Genomic DNA, 21,583 nt, shown 5'->3' with positions numbered 1-21,583 from the left:
AAAATCTACAATAAACATAGCTGCAGAATTTGAACTTACAGACAATAATTAACAGGTAATAATGCAAAAGAGGCAATCAGTGGCCCATGCATTATTGTATCAATAATTGTATCAATAATGCATGATGTGACCAAATGTAGTGGGCTATGGTAGGCATAATTTAAGATAGGGCTGCGCGATTCTACCATACGCATAAAAAGCACCGCGTTTCCACCAATATGTATATTTTTATATTGAATCATATGTATGGAGGATTTAGAGCTAATCATTAGCTTCAATGGTACAGTACTTGGGTCCCCGTATCCCAACAACCCAGCAGGATGTTGGATGAGTATGACAAAATAGGCGCATCACTGCATCATAATTTTCCGAACGTGTCGCAGTTAAAGGCAAGTTATGCCGTTGTTCCAACAGAAATAGCGGTATGACATTGAAGAAGGACGGTTAAGTCTTGATAACCAGAGTTGTAATGATAACGCGATTGTAATTGTCAACCGCAAGCGTTTTGTGTCAACCCCTCCGTCCAGTGACAGAGCTTGCTTTCAGAATGTGTTTTTTCTCTCAATATATTAATCTTACGTGAAGTAATTAATGTTCGACAGCACTTTTTTTTGTTGTGTTAGTTTGTTGTCCTTCCCGCGCACCTCCAACGATTAGCACGGTTGGTTACGTATGGTGCGAAAGAAGTTCAACATGCATTCATACGTAAAGACACAATTCAAACTCTTAAGAAAATTAAGTGGGCTAGATGGGAGGACACGTGAGTATACAAGATCATAACCGATGGCTAAGAATAAAGATGGAGTGGCAGCCCAAGGAGTCTGAGAGGACATCGGTGAGGAGATGGAAATCGGATCGTATATACAGGTGCAAGGCAGATTATTCTATTGCAAGATCGTGGGAGATGGTAGTGGCTTGGAGAGGCCTTAAGCCAGCAGTGGCTTTTACATCGCCAATGATGATGATGAAATTAATTTTCTGCCAGCCTTTTGTACAACTGACATGCATTTTAGCATCCGATACTGCTTGTGTCTACAGAGTACCGTATACAGTATAAACACAAAAGGAGTGCGTATTTAGCAGAACGTTTTTCTATTCTGCAATCGCACAGTGATCGTAGTCCCCACGATGTGCTTTGACACCGTGGCTTGCGCATCTGTTTCATCTGCCAACAGGTGGTAATACTGGGGAGCACTGTTTACGAACGATTAAAACTTGCTTTTGCAGCCCATTTTTCGTTGTTATTCTGCTTGGTTTACTCAAGAAAGCCTCACTGATAATTATTCAGTAGGGTCCTGCCAAGTTATTGCAGTAGGGTAGCGATGTTGCTACTGTGTGTAATCCCAATTGATTAATTTTCAGGAAGTTTTTCAGCATTGGGATGTTTGGGTAATACCAGTTACATTGTATGTATTTTTTTTTTTAGCTATGGGAAGAAACAGGAGAACCAGGAGAAAACATAAAAACTTCACGCCGAAAGCTGCCCGAGTCGGGAATCGAACCTCTGAAACCTTTTGCTGTGAGTCCCAGGTGTCATATCACTGCGGCACCCTGCGTGGCTCTTGGCTTTGTTAAGGGAGAGTGTTATTACACTACTCACGTGGAGGAGAGTATGTACAATTTTGGTAACGAGTGTGCAAATGTATCGTGTTAAGGGATTTTCATGTACGTATGCATTTCTTTCGCACCGTACGTAGCCAACCATGGTAATCTGAGGGTTTTGATTGCAACGATGTTAAAATTCCATTCATATATTCATTGGCGCCTCATCCTGTTTATCATATCAGAACAAATCAATTCACATCTGCACAATACCTGAAGGGGTTGTGCTTGATCAGCTTGTGGTTTAATCCTAAAGTTATAAAATAAACAAGGAAATTTAAATGACACCGGGGTAAAAAATACAAGGTAGCCATCACTTAAGCAGATCGGTTTAAGACTGTAAATTGCATTGATTTTCTCAATATATTAATTGTGATTTTAATTCGCTGTTTATTTTCACAGCTTTGTGTTTTTGTAAATTTTAATGCATCATCTGCGATTCACCTTGAATGATGTTTAGAGACAAGCACAAAAAGTCTGCATTTATTTAATTAGCAAATTACGGTGGTGAATTGCCAGTAGTCTGCAACTACCATTGATCCTGTAATCCGCAAAAAATCGCAGGATTTCTGTATGTCTTCTGGGAGCGGCTAACTCCTCTCGTTCAGTCCGCGGCACACCACGTTAGCGGCGTGCACAGATTGTAATATATTAGAATTATTTTAAAATAGTATTTCATATTTTTTTAAGTGCTGCGCTTTCCAAATAGGCTGCCATCTTCTCCGAAATGCAAACTATTTTATTATTTTGTCTTAAATTCCTTGCTACATCTCTGCAATGTTATCATTTCGACGAAATCGCTGGTCTCTTTGTAATGTGCTTAATTAAGTAATTAATAGTTCGCATTGCAATGGAGCCGTTGGCCTCTTTTGAATTTTCTACACTTGGATGTCAAGCCTGAAAAAATTCTAAAATCCTATAACGTTAACCCATATGGCAGATTTGCACCATTTAGGCCTTGGAAAATTCGTGTAACCTCATAATCCGCAATTTTATCGCGCATTAATTTAGCCTTTAGTCACGTGCTCGCACTTCCCCTGTAATATGAGATGTTTTCATGGATTAATGGAGCCGCGTGGCTAATTTGCCCTGTAATCCATGACACACTACGGTGGTGCAACATATTTTGTGGATTTCGGGACTAACCTCCGCGGCTACGGGATCCGTGATCTGGTCTCCCCATACCACCATGGATTTATTGGAGTTCTACTGTTCAGCTTCCAATCTCAAGTCTAAATGGTGGCCATCAACATGAGTTTTAAGGATTCACTGTGGCTGACCCATGAAAATAAGTTTTCCATGAAAAAAACAGGTTCTTCGGGAGAAAATCAAAAAAACGATCCAAGGTCATATTAGCAACAAACTCATAGAAGCTGGATTATGGGCCACTCCGATATCAAGAGTACAGTTTGTTCCTGCAGTGGTATTGATTTTTGTCCATTCACTGGAGTCTGTAACCAAGAAGTGGAGACCTGCAACTTTGCCCTTCAGCTGGGTTGCCTTATATAGCTCCGTCTGCCCCCAATCAAATACGCGAGTGCGGTCATTGCATGTGGAGGACAGGGCTTCTATATTACTTCATTTCGGTCCGGTGCTTCCAATATAATCCATGCTTAGTATGAAGTCAAGTGGTATATGGTGTGCAATAAATGCTCAGATTTATTGTAGATACAGTGCATTTCCATAACTTCAATAAAACCAAGACATTGTGTTATGTATAATAAAAAAAACTTAAAAAGAGCCGTATGAATGTGTTTTAATATTTATATGTAGGCTGTTTTCTTCCTTGAATTTGCATCCCTTAAATGCAAAATATAGGATTTCAGAAAGCCTCTTATTATGCATGGAAGGACGATAATTGAAATAAAGTGACGTACATTGCGGTACGGTGTTTAGTTTATAATGTTTAAACAAAAGTGTAATGTTTAGACAATCCATCTAAATTCCACATGTAAATTAGACATTTAATATGGTAAACCTCATGTTTGAATACTGCATTGCACATATAATACAGTAAAAGACCACATAATTGAAAACGTTTTAAATTATAAAAAATATATACACGTTGTAAGTACTATACGTTATATCTAGTCCTGGTGAAAGAATAATGCAAAATGCTCAAGGTAGTTATTGCATTTGCCAAAACGTTACATTTTTTTACTGCATCGCTAAAACGCGCTTTACAAAGAATCTAAAAATTGGCGTGCGTTTTTTTACCTTCTATACTCCCTTAAATGTTGCTTTTTTATATTACAATCTTTTGCAGCTACTCTAACGTATTACACCACGGGGCGAAGCATAAACTCGTACAGTGTGTGGCAATAATAAACGTACGGAACGTATGTCAGGTTCTTATTTTTTTGTTATAGCGGGTGACTCCTGTTATGCAGTTCAGCAGCCGGGTTGAAACTGATACCTTTCAGTGGGTAAAACCAGAGAACCATAACAGAACCTGTTCTACCCGCTGTAGCTTAGCCTGAGTGAGCATGTTTATTAGTGGAATTAGACTGCTGGGCGGGAGGGGGGCAAAGACGGTAAATCTTTTCGCCGTTTTAATTAATATTGATTCAGGCCTGATGCAATCTGGCTTAATACGAGTTTGTGAAAGAAGGCAGTGGTGGCCACACGGCTGGGGCGCGGTGGCTGTGTATGGCTGGCAAATGCAAGAAGAGATCCCGGGAACGCAGATGTCGAAAGGCCGAGAAAAGGCAGAGAGGGCCGCACTGGCACAGACAGAAATAGAGAGTGGACAAGTGATCGCAAGAGCGACACAGATACCCTGCATATGTAAGGTTTCCCGGTGACGTTTGAATCTATGAATAAGATGGCTCTAAATAGCAATGACTCCTTTAGGCACCCTTATTGCTAGAACTGGTATGCCATTCTTTGTCAGAGATTGCGTTCAAAAAAATCCTGTCTTTGTATGGTACATAACAAGGATATTTATATATGTTTAAATTTTGTCAATATACAGTACAGTGTTTTAATATACTATGTTAAATATCTGATTATTCATTGTGTTTTAGTGTTGGCTTATTCTCACGACTGAACACTTCTATCCATGGAATTCCCATTTTCTTTGGCTTGGATCTATAACACAGCATCTGTTTTTACTCTTATATGAAGCAATTGTATGAGGACCCTGGGAATTCACAATGGCGTTTTACATGTAAGTAAATCAAAGGTTCTAGAGCTGTTAACTTTATCTGAAATGGTCTCTGATTTTGCACAGTAATTCTTTGTACCTTGACAGTAAATAAATAACAATAAAATGCCTTCAACCAGCATGTTGTTTTCTGCATTCTTAGTGCTACTCAATAGAGCTTTGTTTTAAAACTACAACAGTGGTACCATTGCAATCGATGACATTTACGACAGTTTACCGTTTCAATGAGATTGCATTTTTATTTTTTTTAAATTTTTTGGGGTGTTGGGTGGAAGAAACCTTTCTACAGCGAGTGGATGCGAATGTTTGCCTGTGCTGCATGGCCATACGTTTGCACTATAAAAGGTTTTATCCACCTTTTCGTGCCACTAGTTTTACCCTAGAGGGGAATAAGCAAGTGATGGCAAAGCTTATCTCTGATAGGCCAGACCTCCATGATAATGAAGTTATTCGTGCATTCAGCCTGGCCCCGCCGTAAACTGCTCATGCCCAGCACCTAAACCAAGGAATAATCAATATTATTTTGGCAGTGGGGGGAGGTTTGACCCATGTATATTTTAAATTCATGCTACTGCCAGGGTTGCACAGCTGGTCGAATATTTTTGCCCTTACCACAGGCACATCCCATTGTATTTTGTAACAGGGTTTGCGTTTTAAACATGAGCCTTCATAACCAGATTTTAGAAAGCCTTAGATGATCCAATATGTGTGCCATATGCTATAGAATATATTATATTACCAAAATATACGATCGCCTCGGCATGTCCTTTTCTGTGGAATGGTCACGTAAATGCTGGCGTTATCTTGTGTAGTCTCAAATGTTAATAATTTGTGATGTTATTCGTTATTTTATGCATGTTTAACTGAAGTTATTGTTCAGCAACTGATATTAGAATACTTGTTACCTGGTTCTGTAAGAAAATATTGCCAATGCCGACGTCCGTTATAATTTATACAGGGCGTTCTTTTTTTCCATTCAAATAATTTAACAAAATACATTACGCAATACATATAATGTCTATTAAGTAAAATTGGAGGATTTATTTTACCACAAAGACCGGGGATATAATCAATTTATCGTTAAAAGGAATTTATATTAACTGTTCCATTATATTTTGCGGCTGTCAGATCGTTGCGAGCTTGATTTATGAATCGACAGGAGCACATTTCAAAAACTGAGCATTCTACAGGATGTAGCAGCATTCATTGCTTTTCAAAAGATGGAAAGGGAAACAGGAGAAAAACTGGGAACATAAATCACAGAAATAGTCCTGGCTTATAGACTGGTGATGACGAACATTTAAAGAATGGGGGGGGGGGGGAAGAGAAAGGAACCAGAGAAGAAAACAGCGACGTTTTGTCAAAGTCGCTGTGGCCAGCGTGGCCCGTTTGGAGATGCATCATCGTTTGCGGAGCCAATGATGCAAGGAGACGTGGCTCTGCCCATGGGCAATCTTGCCTTATTCGCTGGCCGAGGCCAGCTGCGCACATCTTTACGCGAAGATGCATGACGTACATTACGGCATATCGACGTAATGACAAAAGCATCAGAGATTCAGGGACCTTTGTGCATGCTAACAATTACGGAGGCTGATAGTTTTATATCGGCAGCGTTACAATATTATTTTCATTGGGTAATTATGAAAAGAAGTTCTCCCACTCTGAAGATAATGTTTGTATGGCATAAGAGGAAACTGTATTTCACTTTGAGTACACGTATAAACGTAAGCGCGTTCCTCAAATTTTAAAAAACATAGTTTTTTTTTGTAACTTTATTGGTTCATACTTATTTGAAATGTGTTTCTTAAAAATATATCCACATTTTAAGCTTTAACTTATAAGAGCACATGTTTGTAAACAATGTATTTACATATGTAATGTCTGTTTATAATGGTGATATCTTAAAAGGCACAGTACTGTATAGAAATTATATAGCTTTGTGTAGTTTATTGATTAATTTGTCTTTAGATGTCATCACAGATTTTTTTTTTAGTTTTCTGTATGAAAGTCCTCACATTCAAGCGTGTTAAAAATTGTTGAATCACGCCACGCTGCCACTATATATGTTTCTGACAATTGGCACATCCTTACAAAGATTACAATTTTCACACATGGTCAGAGATCAGACCCAAGTTTTTCATGAAGACCATTAAAAATAGGTTTTAAAATGGGCACTCTTTTGTACTTAATTGCACCATGCAATCCTTTTTTTAAAAAGGACCTCTTTTCAAAAAGAACAAAGAATATGAAAGGAGAAGCATCCATACTAATGCATCTAATTGGTTAACGCCATTGAGCACTTACCGTAAAATCACATCACATTACGTCGCGCTCTCTGTGCTAACATTGGTTCATGGGCCTGTGCGCTGTGTTGAGTTGGTAATTAAGTACGGTAATTGGCGTGGCATCGCCGGCTTGATTGGATTCCCTGAACCACTGCCACATTCTCTGGCACGGAGGCTCCGTCAGCTGGGACTCGTCGCCCAGGCCCGTCAATAAACAAACAACAAGGCCTCCCCAGAGCTTGTGAGACCCTCTCTGGCATAGTGCAAACAGCACAACATCCTCGATAGCAAAGCCTCTCCGTATGAAATTGCACGAGCAAATGTGTTTTGTGTGCCACACAAGGATGCAGGTGAAAAGAAAAGGAGAAGTACAGTACCTATGCACTGTAACTATGGTATCTGTTGATGGTAACCTTAATTTGGGTGCCGATTGCAGGCTTTTCCTTGTGCCAGTTTGATGGAAGAAAGATTTTTTTGGGAGAAATGGTATTCACTTATTTTTAAACTGTATTTAACAATTCAGTAATGCTTTGCTATTGTTCACCAGGTTGTCGGTTTTGCATTTTGAACAGTCAATTAAAATACTACTTAATGACTTTTTTTGATGTTCCTTCAAAGTCCATGAGAGCGCAGTTTCTTACTGTTCAGAGCACAGAGCAATAACTGCAGGATTTAGAGTGTGTGTGTGTGTATCCTCAGCGTGACTTTTAACAGAACATTTGGTCATGCAGTATTTCATTTATAATTGATGTATGTTTACTTCTATCAATGGCTCAATTTTTTTTCCTATTTTTCCATTAAAAACACAGAAATAGTAGGCAACAGCGGCACAGTGGATAGCACCACTATACAATGAACCCAACAACTTGAGTTCAATTTCTGGCCACGGCTAACATTAGCGGCGAGCGATATCTAAACTGGTGCTGGGCCCTTCCTTCACGAAACCACACCAATCAGCACGGTAAAATGCTGTACGGTCAAACAAGCGTCATGACTGACAGAGTGTAGGGAGGTCTTTATCATCGAGCAGTGGATTGACACGTGGCTGTCAATTCTACATTTTCTGGAATTGTTTTGATTATTTGCAAATAAAAAACTGAAGTTTCTAAAAATACTTTTCAGGATTAGAATGCTGTATAATCTCAAACAAAAACTATTTTCAATGAATTTCTATTATGACATTATGCTGAGAGAATTTGATATGCTGTTTGTCAAACATTGTAATTAATAACATAAAACTAAATGTTAACTCATAAACGGTAATTTATTTGAATGATGCATCACACTACTACACTTGATGTATTGTACTCCATTTCTATAGAGCGTTTGTTCATTCACTGTTCAGTTTACCACACAGAGTATATGTACGGCCCTTTTGTCATTCCACTGTTGGATGAGGGCCTTTACAAGTCGTGTCGGTTCGTGAGAGTTATTTGACCATACTAGATCACGCTGGTCCTTGCGGGTTTTGAAGGAAAGATGGACGTGGAGGTATATGAAGCACAGTTTTTCCATAAATAGCAAAAAAAACATTTTTGGGCCAGATTCCTATTTGGATAAAAGGCCCTGGCACGTGAACATGCTGATGCGGCAGCATTTCGTAATATGGAAATAGGTGTTGTATGTGAATGCGATACTCGTTTCTAAAAAACCTTGATAAATAAATTTAGGGGTTACAGTATTTGTTGACCAAGTATTGATTTATGCCATAAACTTGTTGTTTCCTTCACACTGCATTATAGGGGATCAATATGAGTTGGGGATCCATCTTTATCTTGCGTTGTCATTGGCAGCGTGAACTCTCCCACTCCCTTTCAAACTGTCAAATCTGTTTGATTGTGCAATCCAGCATTCTCACACATTTATACACGTGTGAATTCAAACTGCATTTTCAGTGCCTCCACTGTGGGGGTTTCAAGCAAAGGTTTTTCATATTTCTCACCTTCATCACTCTACCATCTGTGTACCCACTGTTCAGGGAGCCGCACATCAAAGGGCATGCCATGTTTTGGGAGCACGCAATGTGCGATCAAGGCATCAGCGACTGCAGCATTTTGAGTGTACACATTTAAAATGCCCACATTCATTTTCCATTCATCGTCTCCGTCCACCACGACCGTGCACGTACCACTTGATGTTGCATGGCAGCAGTTGACTGCCAGTTCAAACTAAACCACGCTGCAGTGTGGCGTACACAATACGCGGCGGACCCAGTTGCTTCCTTGCGTTAGTTTGCATCCAGAAGGAGCCACCGTCGGCCAGCACGTAGCCCTGGATAACACACGGTAGAAGCACATTTGGGTGATTGTAGATTGTAAGCAGAACTTCTTGGGATCTTCAAAAAAACCTGCACGAATGATCAGACACGTGCCGATACGTCGTCGTTCGAACAGCCAAGCAGGTTTGGCCTGCTGTATTCAAGAAATGGTGGTTTTCTTGGAGTGTGGGTGCTTCAAGGAACCATGGAAAAGGCGTCAATATTGTTATTATTGTAGCTGGGAGATAACCACTATCTGACCATGCCACAATTGAAAATGATTGTGTGGCATGGCGTTATCTTGGTCATCGGTCAGTGTTTTGATGGTAATCGCTTTATAGTATTGTGGTACTATCTAACCGGTCTCGTACAGTAGTTTATTTTTGTCAACGACAACACGAACCTAGTAGAGTGTGTAAACACGCACTGGTGTATTTGCAGTGCAGATATCTCTTGTACAGAATAAAAAAAAACAGCATTGCGTCACTCAAATCAAGTGTCACTTCTTGCAGAATTGTATTAAGTCACGCTTAAGAAAAAGTGTTGCTTTTTTTAAAATACGTTTGTATCTGGTTGAAATAACGACAGTTTGTCTTATACGCGATCGTGATAGATGTTTCTTAGAGTACTGTGATGCAATAACTATATGTTTATCCTGTTTTGAAGTTACTAAAATTGAAAGTACTGTAAGGTCTGTAAAATGTGCCCGTTTTTGGCTATTAATCTTGTATCTGGTTGACCTCCACTTATACTTGGCAGCAGTCTCAACATGCCTGAAGGAAAACATTGAAGCCCTGTTCCTTGTCATAACTTATTTTTGTCCATTTACATCGAGTGGCATATCAGGCATTTTCTTCTTTTCAGGACCAAAGCATTGATCATTTAAAGTTTCCCTTGTAGTAATGTTAAGCACCGCAGGGTTAAATGCGTTCGTGTCCTTCTGACGAATGACTCATAAACGGTCACTGACAAGTGGACCTGCCACACCAATCCGGGGAGTACATAGCCGAGGCGAACCCATCGCTCTGATGCAGAAACTGTGTAATAATGTGTCAGGGCGGATGGTGTAGGAGTGCGCATAAGGGCGGCGGAGTTACGATAATTCTGCCTGCGAGCGTAACATCATTGGTCTCCTCCTAGGTCCCTCTCCGCCACCGCCACCGGCCCTGTTATCTGATCTGGAGGCACACCAGCAATGCCGGCCAAAATGACATCCGATTATTCAGAGAGTGACAGAGATGGAAGGGCTCCATGTTTGGAGGTGGACAGCAGATTAATGTTCACGAAGGGGGCTCTCTGAGGAGCTTGGGACCCACGTGACGCATGGCTGTGTTCTTTTAGAACAAGAGGGCACAAAAGCCTAATGGAACCTCATATGATGCTGTTTATGCGTTTCTCAATGCTTACATGCATGACATATATTTGCAGTTATTGTACATACGTAGCCCTTTGTCAATCCACTGCTGGTTACAGGTTATTCAATGCCGTATATATACGGCATCAAAAAACACAAAAGCAGCTCGCGACTAATGTATATGTGCATGTTTTATACTAAAACACGGATATGCACATACATAGAAATGCATATGAACACTTACGGAGAGTATTAGTAGTCATTCTTGCGATTAAGGCTACTGCTAAACATCTGGGGAAGCCAAACTTGTTATTTTTATGTTGTAATTTTGAAAGGATGTTACTGGTAGGTTTCTTCAGTAAATGCAAGGCTATCTGCTCATACAAGAAAAAAAACAATTGAGATACATTAATTACAAATATAAAAACGGAGGAAAAACAGAGTAAATAAATATGTAAGCGTTGAAAAGGATAAGAACACCAACGATTCCTTTTGTTTATTTTGGTACCAATAGTTAGCCAATGAATTCTGAAACGTTCGAGCATAATTGCAAAAGACGTTTTGATAAATGCGATGCATTTTTCTTGAGAGTCACAGTTGAAAACAAAGTCTGCAAATGGAGTTATGGCCGGTTGTGAAAAACAACAATGCTGGTGTAATAGGATCAAGTCCCGTCACTGGTGGGGAATCTGCTCGCCCGGGTGGACATGACTGAATGAGGCCAATTTTTCATATGTTATGAAGCATTTTTGTGTGCAGCTCAGCCAAACAGCTGAGCACCAGTTATTGCCGGAAAAAACGGGGAAAACCTCATTTAAAACACTTAATATAGCCGTTCCAACAATTTAGGGAAATCTAATTGACTTTTTTTTTTCATTATATGTCTGTGTTGACATGGGGAATTATATAGGGTATGCAATATATACCGTGAGCGTACACGGACTGGGGCGGATGTGTGGGATAGCACGGGCATGGTCATAAGTGTACAGGCCGCCATCTCATGTTGTTTGTTCACTGCAGATTGGGGAACACATATAAGAGCATTCTCAAATTTTTTATATTTTGTCTTACGTGGAAACTCCTACTTTTTTGGTCATGTGACATGGGGTTTAAAAAGTAGATGTGAATATGATGTGCTGTGTCGTGTTTGCAATGGTTTTTGTTGGGCCACTGTCACGAAATTACTGCACGATCTTTAACAACCAATGCATACTAATTTTTTAAAGTTTGTCATTAAAAAACAATTATCGTAATTTACAACACATTTTGTGAATCCACTGCTGGATGAAGGCCTTCCCACACTCCCTGCCGTTCATAGGGGGGAGGGTGGGTGGTTGTTCGACCTTTTTATTGAGTTTATTTTACCAGGTAAGGCCCACTGAGCGAGATAGCTCTTTTTTGGCAACAAATGACAGCTCAACGAAGCGGCTTAGCACGTGCAAATGTATAGCAGCCAAGTGCTCTAAACGCGTGTTTCTAAATATGAAGGGGAAAAGCCGAGGACACCAAGAAAGATCGACGCGACCATGGGGAGAACATACAAACTTCAATTATGCAGGCGTCAGGGTCGGGATCGAACCCACGACTTGCATACCAGGCGAGGGAGTTAACATCGCTCCACCGCGACCATATTTTACGACACTGGTCAGTGTGGATTGGAGAGGGTCGGCAAAGCCAGGGCGAGTTCATTCGACTCAAATCTGGTCAGAAATCAAACTCGGGTCGCCAGGTTCATAGCACAGCGCGCTAACCACTGCGCCACTCCCCCGCCCTTGCTTATATTTCTGTTACTGTGATTCACGACAAGCAAAATGGTCTGGTTACCAAAAATTACTTATTCAGCATTTGCTTTGTTTACTGGATTGTATTTTCTTACACCTTTGTTATAAGACACAGGCGCAATGCGCGCTTTGTTGTAACGTCCGACACTTAGCTGGTGTGCTTGTGGGCTTCAAAAAGCAGGTAAAGCGGTGCATATTATGCGCAAGAATACATGGGCTCTTGCTTTATATTGGTCGCTGGCCATGGCAGGTTGCTGTTACGCTTCGGTTACCCCCCCACTCTCACATGCACACAGATACGGTACACGGGAATACACACGCGCGCACGCACACGCGCACACAAGCAAAGAGCGTATATTCAACTAAACATGTATTTTTATTTTACCAGCTAAGGCCCACCGAGCTATATAGCTCTTTTTCAGAAGCGACCTCGCTGCAAATGATAGCTCAACGAAATTGGCTCGTCGTCGTGTGGAAATGAATAGCGGCCAAAAAATCTAAACGCACGTTTCCAAATGTGGAGGGATATATTCACGCACAAACCCGCACTTTTCTCTCTCTCGCTCGCTCCCTGTGTGCGCAACGAACACAACAACAATTGCATGCACACACACAAAAAGACACGGTCTCGCTCACTCAGTTGCATTGACAACGTACGCGTTCACTCGTATACAACATGCGTATATGCGAGCAGGCATTGCGCACACACGCGCATACACGCACGCGCGCACACACACTCGCATACGCACACACACACGCGCGCATACGCGCACACACACGCACACACACGCACACACACACGAGCACACGCGCAGAGCTCCCACGGCGCTCAGCAGCTCGGAACAGACCCCTCCCCCACCCTCCCATTCCCCTCCCCTTTGTCACACCCTTAAATCTGGCAGCGCAAGAATTCCAGCAGGCATGCGTGGGCCACGCTGTTTAGAAAAGGGCCCGGCTTTGTTTGGCAACTACCCTTTGGAGTTTACCGCTAATAGTTCTCACTGATCTGCATTTAATCTGGTTTTAGTGGGGGAATAAACTGAAAAGGTCCAAAAGAATATGTAAACATATGCATGAGATGCCCAATAAATAAATACGTGGCATATTCACGTCGACATTTAACGTTTCAAACCCCGGCAATCCTCGTTCACATGTTTTTTTGCAAATGCTCGAGCCAAAAGCTTGGAAGCACATTACGTTGCACCGGCTTCAAAACATAAATCTAAAACTCTGCTTTGCTTCAACTGTTTTCATCGCCTTAGTTTTCAGCGCTGAGCCAATGAATATGGAGTGTGTCAATCATTCCACAGGGATATAATGCCAAACAGTTGGCTACCTGCAACAAAAAAACAATGACGTGCAGTTGCTTGTCCATGTAAAAACCGGGTAAAATATTGACCAGTTTTTTGTTGTCGTTTTTGGGGTCACAGGACAGGTCCACCAAGATGCAGTGGACACCAGAGCACTCCCAGCACCTGCCGCACTGGCAGGGCCAGCGCTTCGACATGCCATCCGGAGGCTCTCTACCACTCCACAAGGCAGAGGGAGCCTTCCGCGGACACATCCAGCACTTCCGCTACTCCTGGGCCAATGACAACATCTCAGAGCTCACTGCGTCAAATCTGCTCAAGAAGTACGCGGAGAAGTACTCGGAGCACCCCGCCCAGCCCCCACGTCTCGACGAATCCTCCTTGGCGCTGCTCAACGGGCAGAAGCAGGACGGGGCGCAGTGGCAGACGCCCCTCGACGAGGCGTACAGCATAAACTGCACTCAAGACGCTGTTTGCACTGGGAAAGCCAGCAGCGACGCCCCGCTACCACCCGCCGGTCCTCTTGCCATGAACTCACCCATAATGGCTGGGACGATGTCAGGACCGAACTACCCTGTGCCCGACGGGCGCAACATCTCGGGCTCACATCCGGCGGCGGCGGCGGCCAACACGCAGGTGTACTCCGCCGGCTACAGCAACGGCTCCTACCCTTCGTCCAATTTCTGCACGACGTCGGGCTCCACGCTGCCCTCCCCGCGCCCGTCCCCGGCTCGCAGCGCGGGCATGATGCGCTCCGAGCAGACGAGCACCACGGCGAGTATGATGCCAGGCACGCAGGCGTATTCGTACTCTTCGCCGCCATATGGGCCGCCCGCGCCCTCGCAGGCCACCAGCCCCGGGTACAGCCCCAGTGGGCATCACATCGCGTCGGGCTACATGCCGGCCCAACACAACGTTCCTCTGTCATCGACGACCATGCCGGTATCCAGCTACGTTTACCATCAGGCTCACGGCTCACCCTCCTCCAACCCTTCAGGTGTCGGCCTGAGTGCTGGTAGCAATCTGAAGAGGAAAGCGTCATTTATGTCTGAGGATGGCGACAATGACTCTGGATACGGTAGCTATGGTTGCAAACAGCCGTCCAGCTCCTTCACGAGCCAGATGTATCGACCCTATGACGGTTACGATGGTGCAGACACGCAGAGCCTCGGGGTGGGTTTTCAGCCGGTGACGCAGCCCCAGAGGCAACTGGCAGCCGAGCAGCCGCTGCGCAAGTATGGCGTCGAGCCAAACCACACCATCCACCATCAATCGTCTTCACAAGGGCCTGTTAAACAATCGTTAGGACCAAATAGCGATCATTTCAGCAGTAAATTTATCCCCTCTGCAGTAACACCTGAAAGCAGCGGTGAATACAGACATGCCGCGCCATGGCCCCTTTATCACCAAGACGCAGGTGCAGTTCCCTCCCATGAGCCGTCTGTGGGAGAGAGACTTAAAAACATAGAGCCGAGCTTAGTGGAACTCGTCACACGTGAAATGCTGGATACCAGCCCACCTGTTCACTGGGATGATGTGGCAGGGCTGGAGCAGGCCAAAAATGCCATGAAAGAAAGTCTGGTGTGGCCAATGCTGAGACCAGACGTGTACTCTGGAGACACCCTAAAAGTTGCATTGCTTTTTGGGCCTCCGGGGTCAGGCAAACGCCTGCTGGGCAAATGTGTAGCCGGGCAGATGAGCGCGAGCTTTTTCCGTGTAAGTGGATCAGCCTTGGTCTCCAAGCGTGCCGTGGAGAGCGAGAAAACTCATCGACGCAATGTTTGCAGTGGCAATGTGCCACCAGCCCTCGGTAATTTTCATTGACTGCATTGAAGCGGTGCTCGCGCAGCAGGCTGACAGGGACAACGAGGTGAAGAGAGCGAGGGCAAGGCTTCTGCTGCATTTGGATAGAATAAGATTAGCCTCAGGTGAGGATCCAAAGGTGGCTCTAATTGGTTCAGTGTCCCACCCAAAGGAGTTAGACGACGCGACCCTCGGATGGTTTTCAAGAACTGTCTACGTGCCCCCGCCGGACGGGCCCGCACGACACCAGATACTCCTGCGGTTTCTGTCGCGCCGCAGCTACTCGCTCAGCCCCGAGGAGATGGTGCTCATCTTGAGCAGAACGGAAGGGTTCTCGGGAGCAGACATGGCCAGCCTCTGCTACAAGGCCTTCATGCAAGGCCCCGTGCAGGGTTCCAGGACTCCAGACTTACATGACCCTTCACGGCAAATCATGTACACAGACTTTGACAGGGCCCTGCGTGCAGTAAGAGCAAGTGTGTCCCAAAAAGATGTAGAGATGTACGCCGAGTGGAATAAACAGTATGGCAGTGGACAGGCATAATGTGGCAGGCTGATATGGCCATGAAGTGTAAACCTTCGTGGTGTCAATTTTAAGTCTCAGGGTTTTAACAGTTGCTCTCTGTATAAGCTGCAATTTAAAAAAAAAGTTGATATGGATTGCAGTGGAATTAGTTTGTTTAGAAGTTATATATATATTTAAACAAATAAGACAGTAATAATAATGTAAGTGGCACATAAACATAACAGATCGTCAGATTACCAAATATCCATCAGATTATTCGTTGGCCTTAGGACTCGGTCCAAGTAAAGGCATGGAAATGTTGCAGGGGCTAGGCACGTTTCTTGATTCAAGTTGTGCAGTAGACAATGGCAAAGGTGAACTTTGCTTTATAATCAAGTCTGTCAACAAAACATAATCCCTGAACCTTGCCCAATTACAACAGTATTCACGGTGTCTCAGGAGCACTCATTGTTATTCTTTGCCTGTGCTCATTATGTGTTGTTTATTTTTTAAAGCAGCAAGAGAACAGAAAGCGAGATGAAGTTAAATGAAAGCTTTAAAACTCAGTATTAAAGCCCAATCGCTAAATTATAGTGTTGCGAAGTGCCTGAACAGGTTTGCTACATTTAGTTTCTTGAATTATTTCCGAAATATAGATCTAATTCACAGCTTTAAATCCATTTTTAAATGAGTCAACTGCAAATCATAGGGGGATGAAACAAAATAATCACAGCGATAGTCAAGCATAAGCAGCGGCCTCAATATTTTATGTGACAGGCATGTTTTCACTCTCGTCAGCTCACTTGCCTGTGTTGTGTAATTTGAGACATAAGCTAGCGATAATCCTGCCTGAGAATCATTATCTCAAGATCACTTGAAATACTCAGGAAAGCGAAAGTATATGAGTTTTCACGAAATGAATAAGCACTGTAAAATGGCCGAGTGTTTTTTTGGCAAACAAATTTCACCCCTTCTGAAAATGTAAGATAATGTATTTGTTATTTGCGTTTTAGACAGATAATGGAACTGCATTTGCATTTCTCAAAGCAGCGCATGCTGCTGGATTATCCAAATCCAACATGGCCTTTTGCTTTTGTTTTGACTGTAGGTCATGTGACTTCAAACAAGATTGGTGCAGCAAACCAAAGCAGATCTGTTTTGGGCTGTCAACCAACTGTCACTCTGACTCAACTTTTCAGTAAACTGCACGTTTGCAAAAAGCACTTTGCAACATTTTTACAATGCTCTACCACCAGTGCAACACTCAAAATGCAAAGCTTACCTCAGAATGAATGTTTTGAAAGGCACTATGTAAAAAAAAACTGCTTTTGTTTCATACTACACTTTCGTTTACCTCATTACTTGAAATAATAGGTGGGTAACAGAAAGATTGACACTGAATGTATTATGTAGGATAAATTCAAGCTTTCTGTGTGTCCGATGCTTTAAAACGTAGCTTATACCAAGTGAAGGTTTTGTCCTGCAGTGCTGTGTAGACTTTAATAGAATATCATCATTGATGTTAGCCATTTTGTACTGTGTGTGTGGGGGGGGGAATATCAGTCCAGTGATTGGCCATGACTCACAGCATCACCTCATGATACATTTGCTGCATAGCTACCCAACCGACCGTTCTCCAGGCGCAAAGGTCAGATGACCACCATTACTGTAATAAAGCTAAAGATGGGGCTATTGAATTGTAGTCATTAGCCAAAATGATCCAAAAACTCCTCGACCAATAGCACGTGCAACCTATAACCTTTGGCTGTTGACCTTCACATGCTGCCTGTCTTCTATGTTACCCAATGGGATTGCCCGGCAAGCATAGGGAGGGCCGCGATGAAGTGGGCGGGAGCATGCGCACGAGAAGGCTGGAGCAAAATCTGTGTGGCACAGTTGAAAGGTCAGAGTTCAGAGTGCAGCAAGTAAATGGTATGGAGGAGAGGTGCTCGGCCATTGGTTGCATCCACTGGTGACAGCTGATCAGCTGAGAGCCATATATCAGGAACATGGCAGAGGACAGTAAACATTCCTGCTGATGCTCGTGGTGGGAGGGGGGGGGGGTATGAAGGTGGCCGTGGGCTGACCAAATACAGAATACTAATAGACTTATATTGGGAAAAGAAGCCAGTTTTAAGACATCTATGTCTGCGTGTACTGCCCGACTGCTTTTTCTACAGATTAGCTTGGTCACGCACTTCGAAAAATATAGTTTGTGTCTAATTTTTAGTTGTCTCCCATAACGGGCTTTATTTTGAAATGAAATAACGACAGTGCTGCACCGTTATTTGAATAGAATTACACAGGTTATGCTCTACATTAAAAAAACTCTTATTAGTAATCATATTCTATTATTATTAGTATGTTGAAATTTCTCAAACAAATGCAAGCTCTGTACACAAACACAAAAGTCTCATTTAGCTGGAGCTCTACGATGCTGCAGTCACAATGCAGACTGAGACAAAAGAAGCTTTCAGCTCCTCTTTCCGTGGGGTTGCCTGGTTTCTAACATCCACACACACAAAAAAGAGTGAAAAACAGGAACCCCTTCTTTCAGGTCTTAGCAGGACATCTGTGATCCTTGCAGTTCCTGCACGCAGGCCCTCGTAACTAAATTGGGCCTTTGTCTCATGACAACGACAGAAGAAAAGGGAGACGCTGCTCTGGACTCCGGACTGTACTGCCATTTTGGTAATAAAAGCGATTTATCATGGGAAGAACTGGTAGGGCTTTACAGCTGTCAACAAAGCTGGCCATGCATTGGCATGAGTGCCACAAAGCCAAATCTGTTGAGCAAGTGTGAAGGGCTCTGGGTTTTACACATTCTTCCGTGCTTATGAGCTATGGGACTTCCTGTCTCGGTGGGCCAGCTAAAACAAAGGGGTAGCTGTTTCAACTGCCGTTTTTCATCTATATTGCAGAGCCATTGCCACACAAAAAAATTCTTCCACTCCCAGATGTACAATATTTGCATACAAACATTCTTTCAATCAGCACTTTGACACCTTAATTTAAACACAACTAATACTCTTTACTTAACATAAACACAAAGTTCCTTCAAATTCAGGTATATTACCAGCCACCACGAAAAATTGTGTTTTTTTTACGTCATGGAAAATTAGAGGTGTTTATTTAGACGTAACATAACTTATCCTGATTGTTTTTTCCCTTTCCAAATTTAACCTCTAATACAATTTGTTGTTTTATTATTGCCATTTTCCTGAGTGAAATAAACAACATTTGGAAAGGAAGTCTTTTTAGTTAAGATAACAAACCACTTATCTGAAATTACTTTCTGGGATTATACCTCCATTGGTTTGACAAACAAAATATGCAGTTAAAAATGATTTCGCATTCAAGAGAATATAATTAATTTTTTTAAGTATAAACGAGCTGCACACAAAGAAAAAAACGTTACTAAATATATTTTGTTGTTAACGAAGGGCAGAGACAGGTGGTGAAAAGTGTAACTGATCATTAATGTGGTCTGCCCTCTTGATAGGTTTTAACTATTAGCATTTTTAAGAATGTGTCACTGGTATTATGATGGAGTGGGATAACTCTAAAAAAGCCAAAGTAGACATTAACTGTTGTTGTATTGATCTATTGTATAGAAATTCACTCTATGGTACAGTACTGTAAAACATTTAAATGATAAGTTGTGTATACAAATGAACATTGGGGTGTGAAACTATGTTGTAAATCAGCAAGTTACCTCAGAGGATAGTCTTTGTGTTTTAGCTGCTTTTTTTTCCCTGCTCCACACATTGTAATATATTCCGTACAAGAAAGCGGCATATGTATCTACCACAAACTTGCCATTTCTGGTAATGTACTCAGGCATTAGCTGGCACAGCTGATGTCATTTATGGACATTGCTATGCCAGCTGAAAGACCAACTCTACCTCATCAATAGACTTTGTACACAATAGTTTATATTTATTTTCTCATTTCATTGTCTGTCTAAAAAAGTTCATTATGTATGTTTCACATGAACAAACTCTACCTCAGAAAGCTTCTTATTTGTTTTTTAGAACAGTATTATAAGCAGAAACAAAATGCCAAATGATTTTTTGTTTAACTACTGTACTGTACTAAAAATGTCATGATACAGTTATAATGTGTGTTCACCCAGGTTTGGTTTGTGCAACATGCTTTGGTATTTTCAGATTTGTCATTGTTTTTTAAATAAGGCCCACATGGTAATGTTTGGCTAAAAAGAAAATATCAAACAAAATGATCACATTCTCTATGGGATAAAAAAAAATTACAATAATAATGCTCTTTTTAATTATAATTAAAAAAAGAAAATGAATGGGTAAAGGATTCTTCAGAATTCCATAATAATAGCGGGGGTATTTTTTTACCACCATTATTTTAGACTACAGAGTGATAGTAATTCCGGATACAAAACATCAATGAAAAGTTTCATGGTTACTACGCGGTGTAAATTCAATTCACCGCCTTCAATGTAGCCTATTTAAAAATGACTTTATGCAACTTGGACTTTGACAAAGCAGTTATACTCGTCGTTTATAGCACTTAGTGTTTACTGATTTCCAGATACTTCATTGCTCTGTGGGGATCTTATTTTCGAAATGAGAACAGATACAAAAACAAATGCTATTGCATATTTCTTTTTACATACCACGATCGCACAGTTATTTTGTTGTATCCACAGGCCTATGGCATAGCTACAGCAACAAGTACTTATTGGATTTTTGTTATTTTTAAACCAATGGTGAAATAATGATGCCTGTCACTCAGCTCGTGTTCCCTAAAATCATGTGTGTTCTTCATGGTAATAACCTATAACTTTAAATATTTGCCATTTACATTGAAAGTGACCGGTTTATGAATGTTTAAAAAAAGTATAAGTAAAGTGAAAAATATCACAGGCGTCACAACGCTGCATACAAATAGTGGTTCTTGCAGTTCCTCTGTAGCTTACTGTTGTTGCCTCACTTTGGGCTAAAGGTGTTTCCTCAAAGTCAAGTCAAAATTAGATTGCATTAGATTTTTTTTCTCTTTGTCTAGATTGTTGTTTTAAAAAAATAAGAACTTTTTGTGTTATTTGTTGTACATTCTGGTATTTTAAATACTGTATAGTGACAAAGTAATGAACATACCTCAAATAAAAAGTTAGTGAGTTGGATTTGCAAGCGTGTTTTCTTTATTTATGGAAATTATGACTATTACCTTGAGTGAAATGCATCAATACACACACAGTCGCATGAAGCAATTCATTTCGTATCTTTTATAAAAAATTATAACAGAAAAATACAGAATTCGCTATTTGGATGACATGGCTGTTATCCCCCCCCCCCCCCCAACAAAGAAACGTTAATAACGACACAGTCATTGTGTACAAGAATCGTTAAAAAGAAAAGTTATTTGTCCGATTTGGTTCTGAAGAGAAAACAACGTTGCTACTGGTGTTTCCAATTAACGCATGCCTTCAGTCCTGTAAACGTGCCCCCCAGGCAGCTTTCCATTCTGGTATAAGTGAGTTTAACAAGC

At 41.8% G+C, this 21,583-nt stretch overlaps 1 protein-coding gene across 1 annotated transcript; it reads left to right on the top strand.

Annotated features, from left to right (window-relative positions):
* The first annotated feature begins 1,430 nt into the window (after positions 1-1,430).
* On the top strand, positions 1,431-21,218 carry LOC133346094 (fidgetin-like). The gene is given in 3 exon segments (XM_061557477.1): positions 1,431-1,519; positions 13,876-15,516; positions 15,518-21,218. Coding segments are annotated over 2 exon segments (2,211 nt in total). The 5' UTR covers positions 1,431-1,519; positions 13,876-13,890; the 3' UTR covers positions 16,103-21,218.
* The last annotated feature ends 365 nt before the right edge of the window (positions 21,219-21,583 follow it).

This window comes from Lethenteron reissneri, chromosome 23 (genome assembly GCF_015708825.2).
Source record: "Lethenteron reissneri isolate LAM-NWPU_2019-01 chromosome 23, ASM1570882v1, whole genome shotgun sequence".
Classification (NCBI taxonomy): domain Eukaryota; kingdom Metazoa; phylum Chordata; class Hyperoartia; order Petromyzontiformes; family Petromyzontidae; genus Lethenteron; species Lethenteron reissneri.
This window is presented reverse-complemented; position numbering and strand designations above follow the sequence as displayed.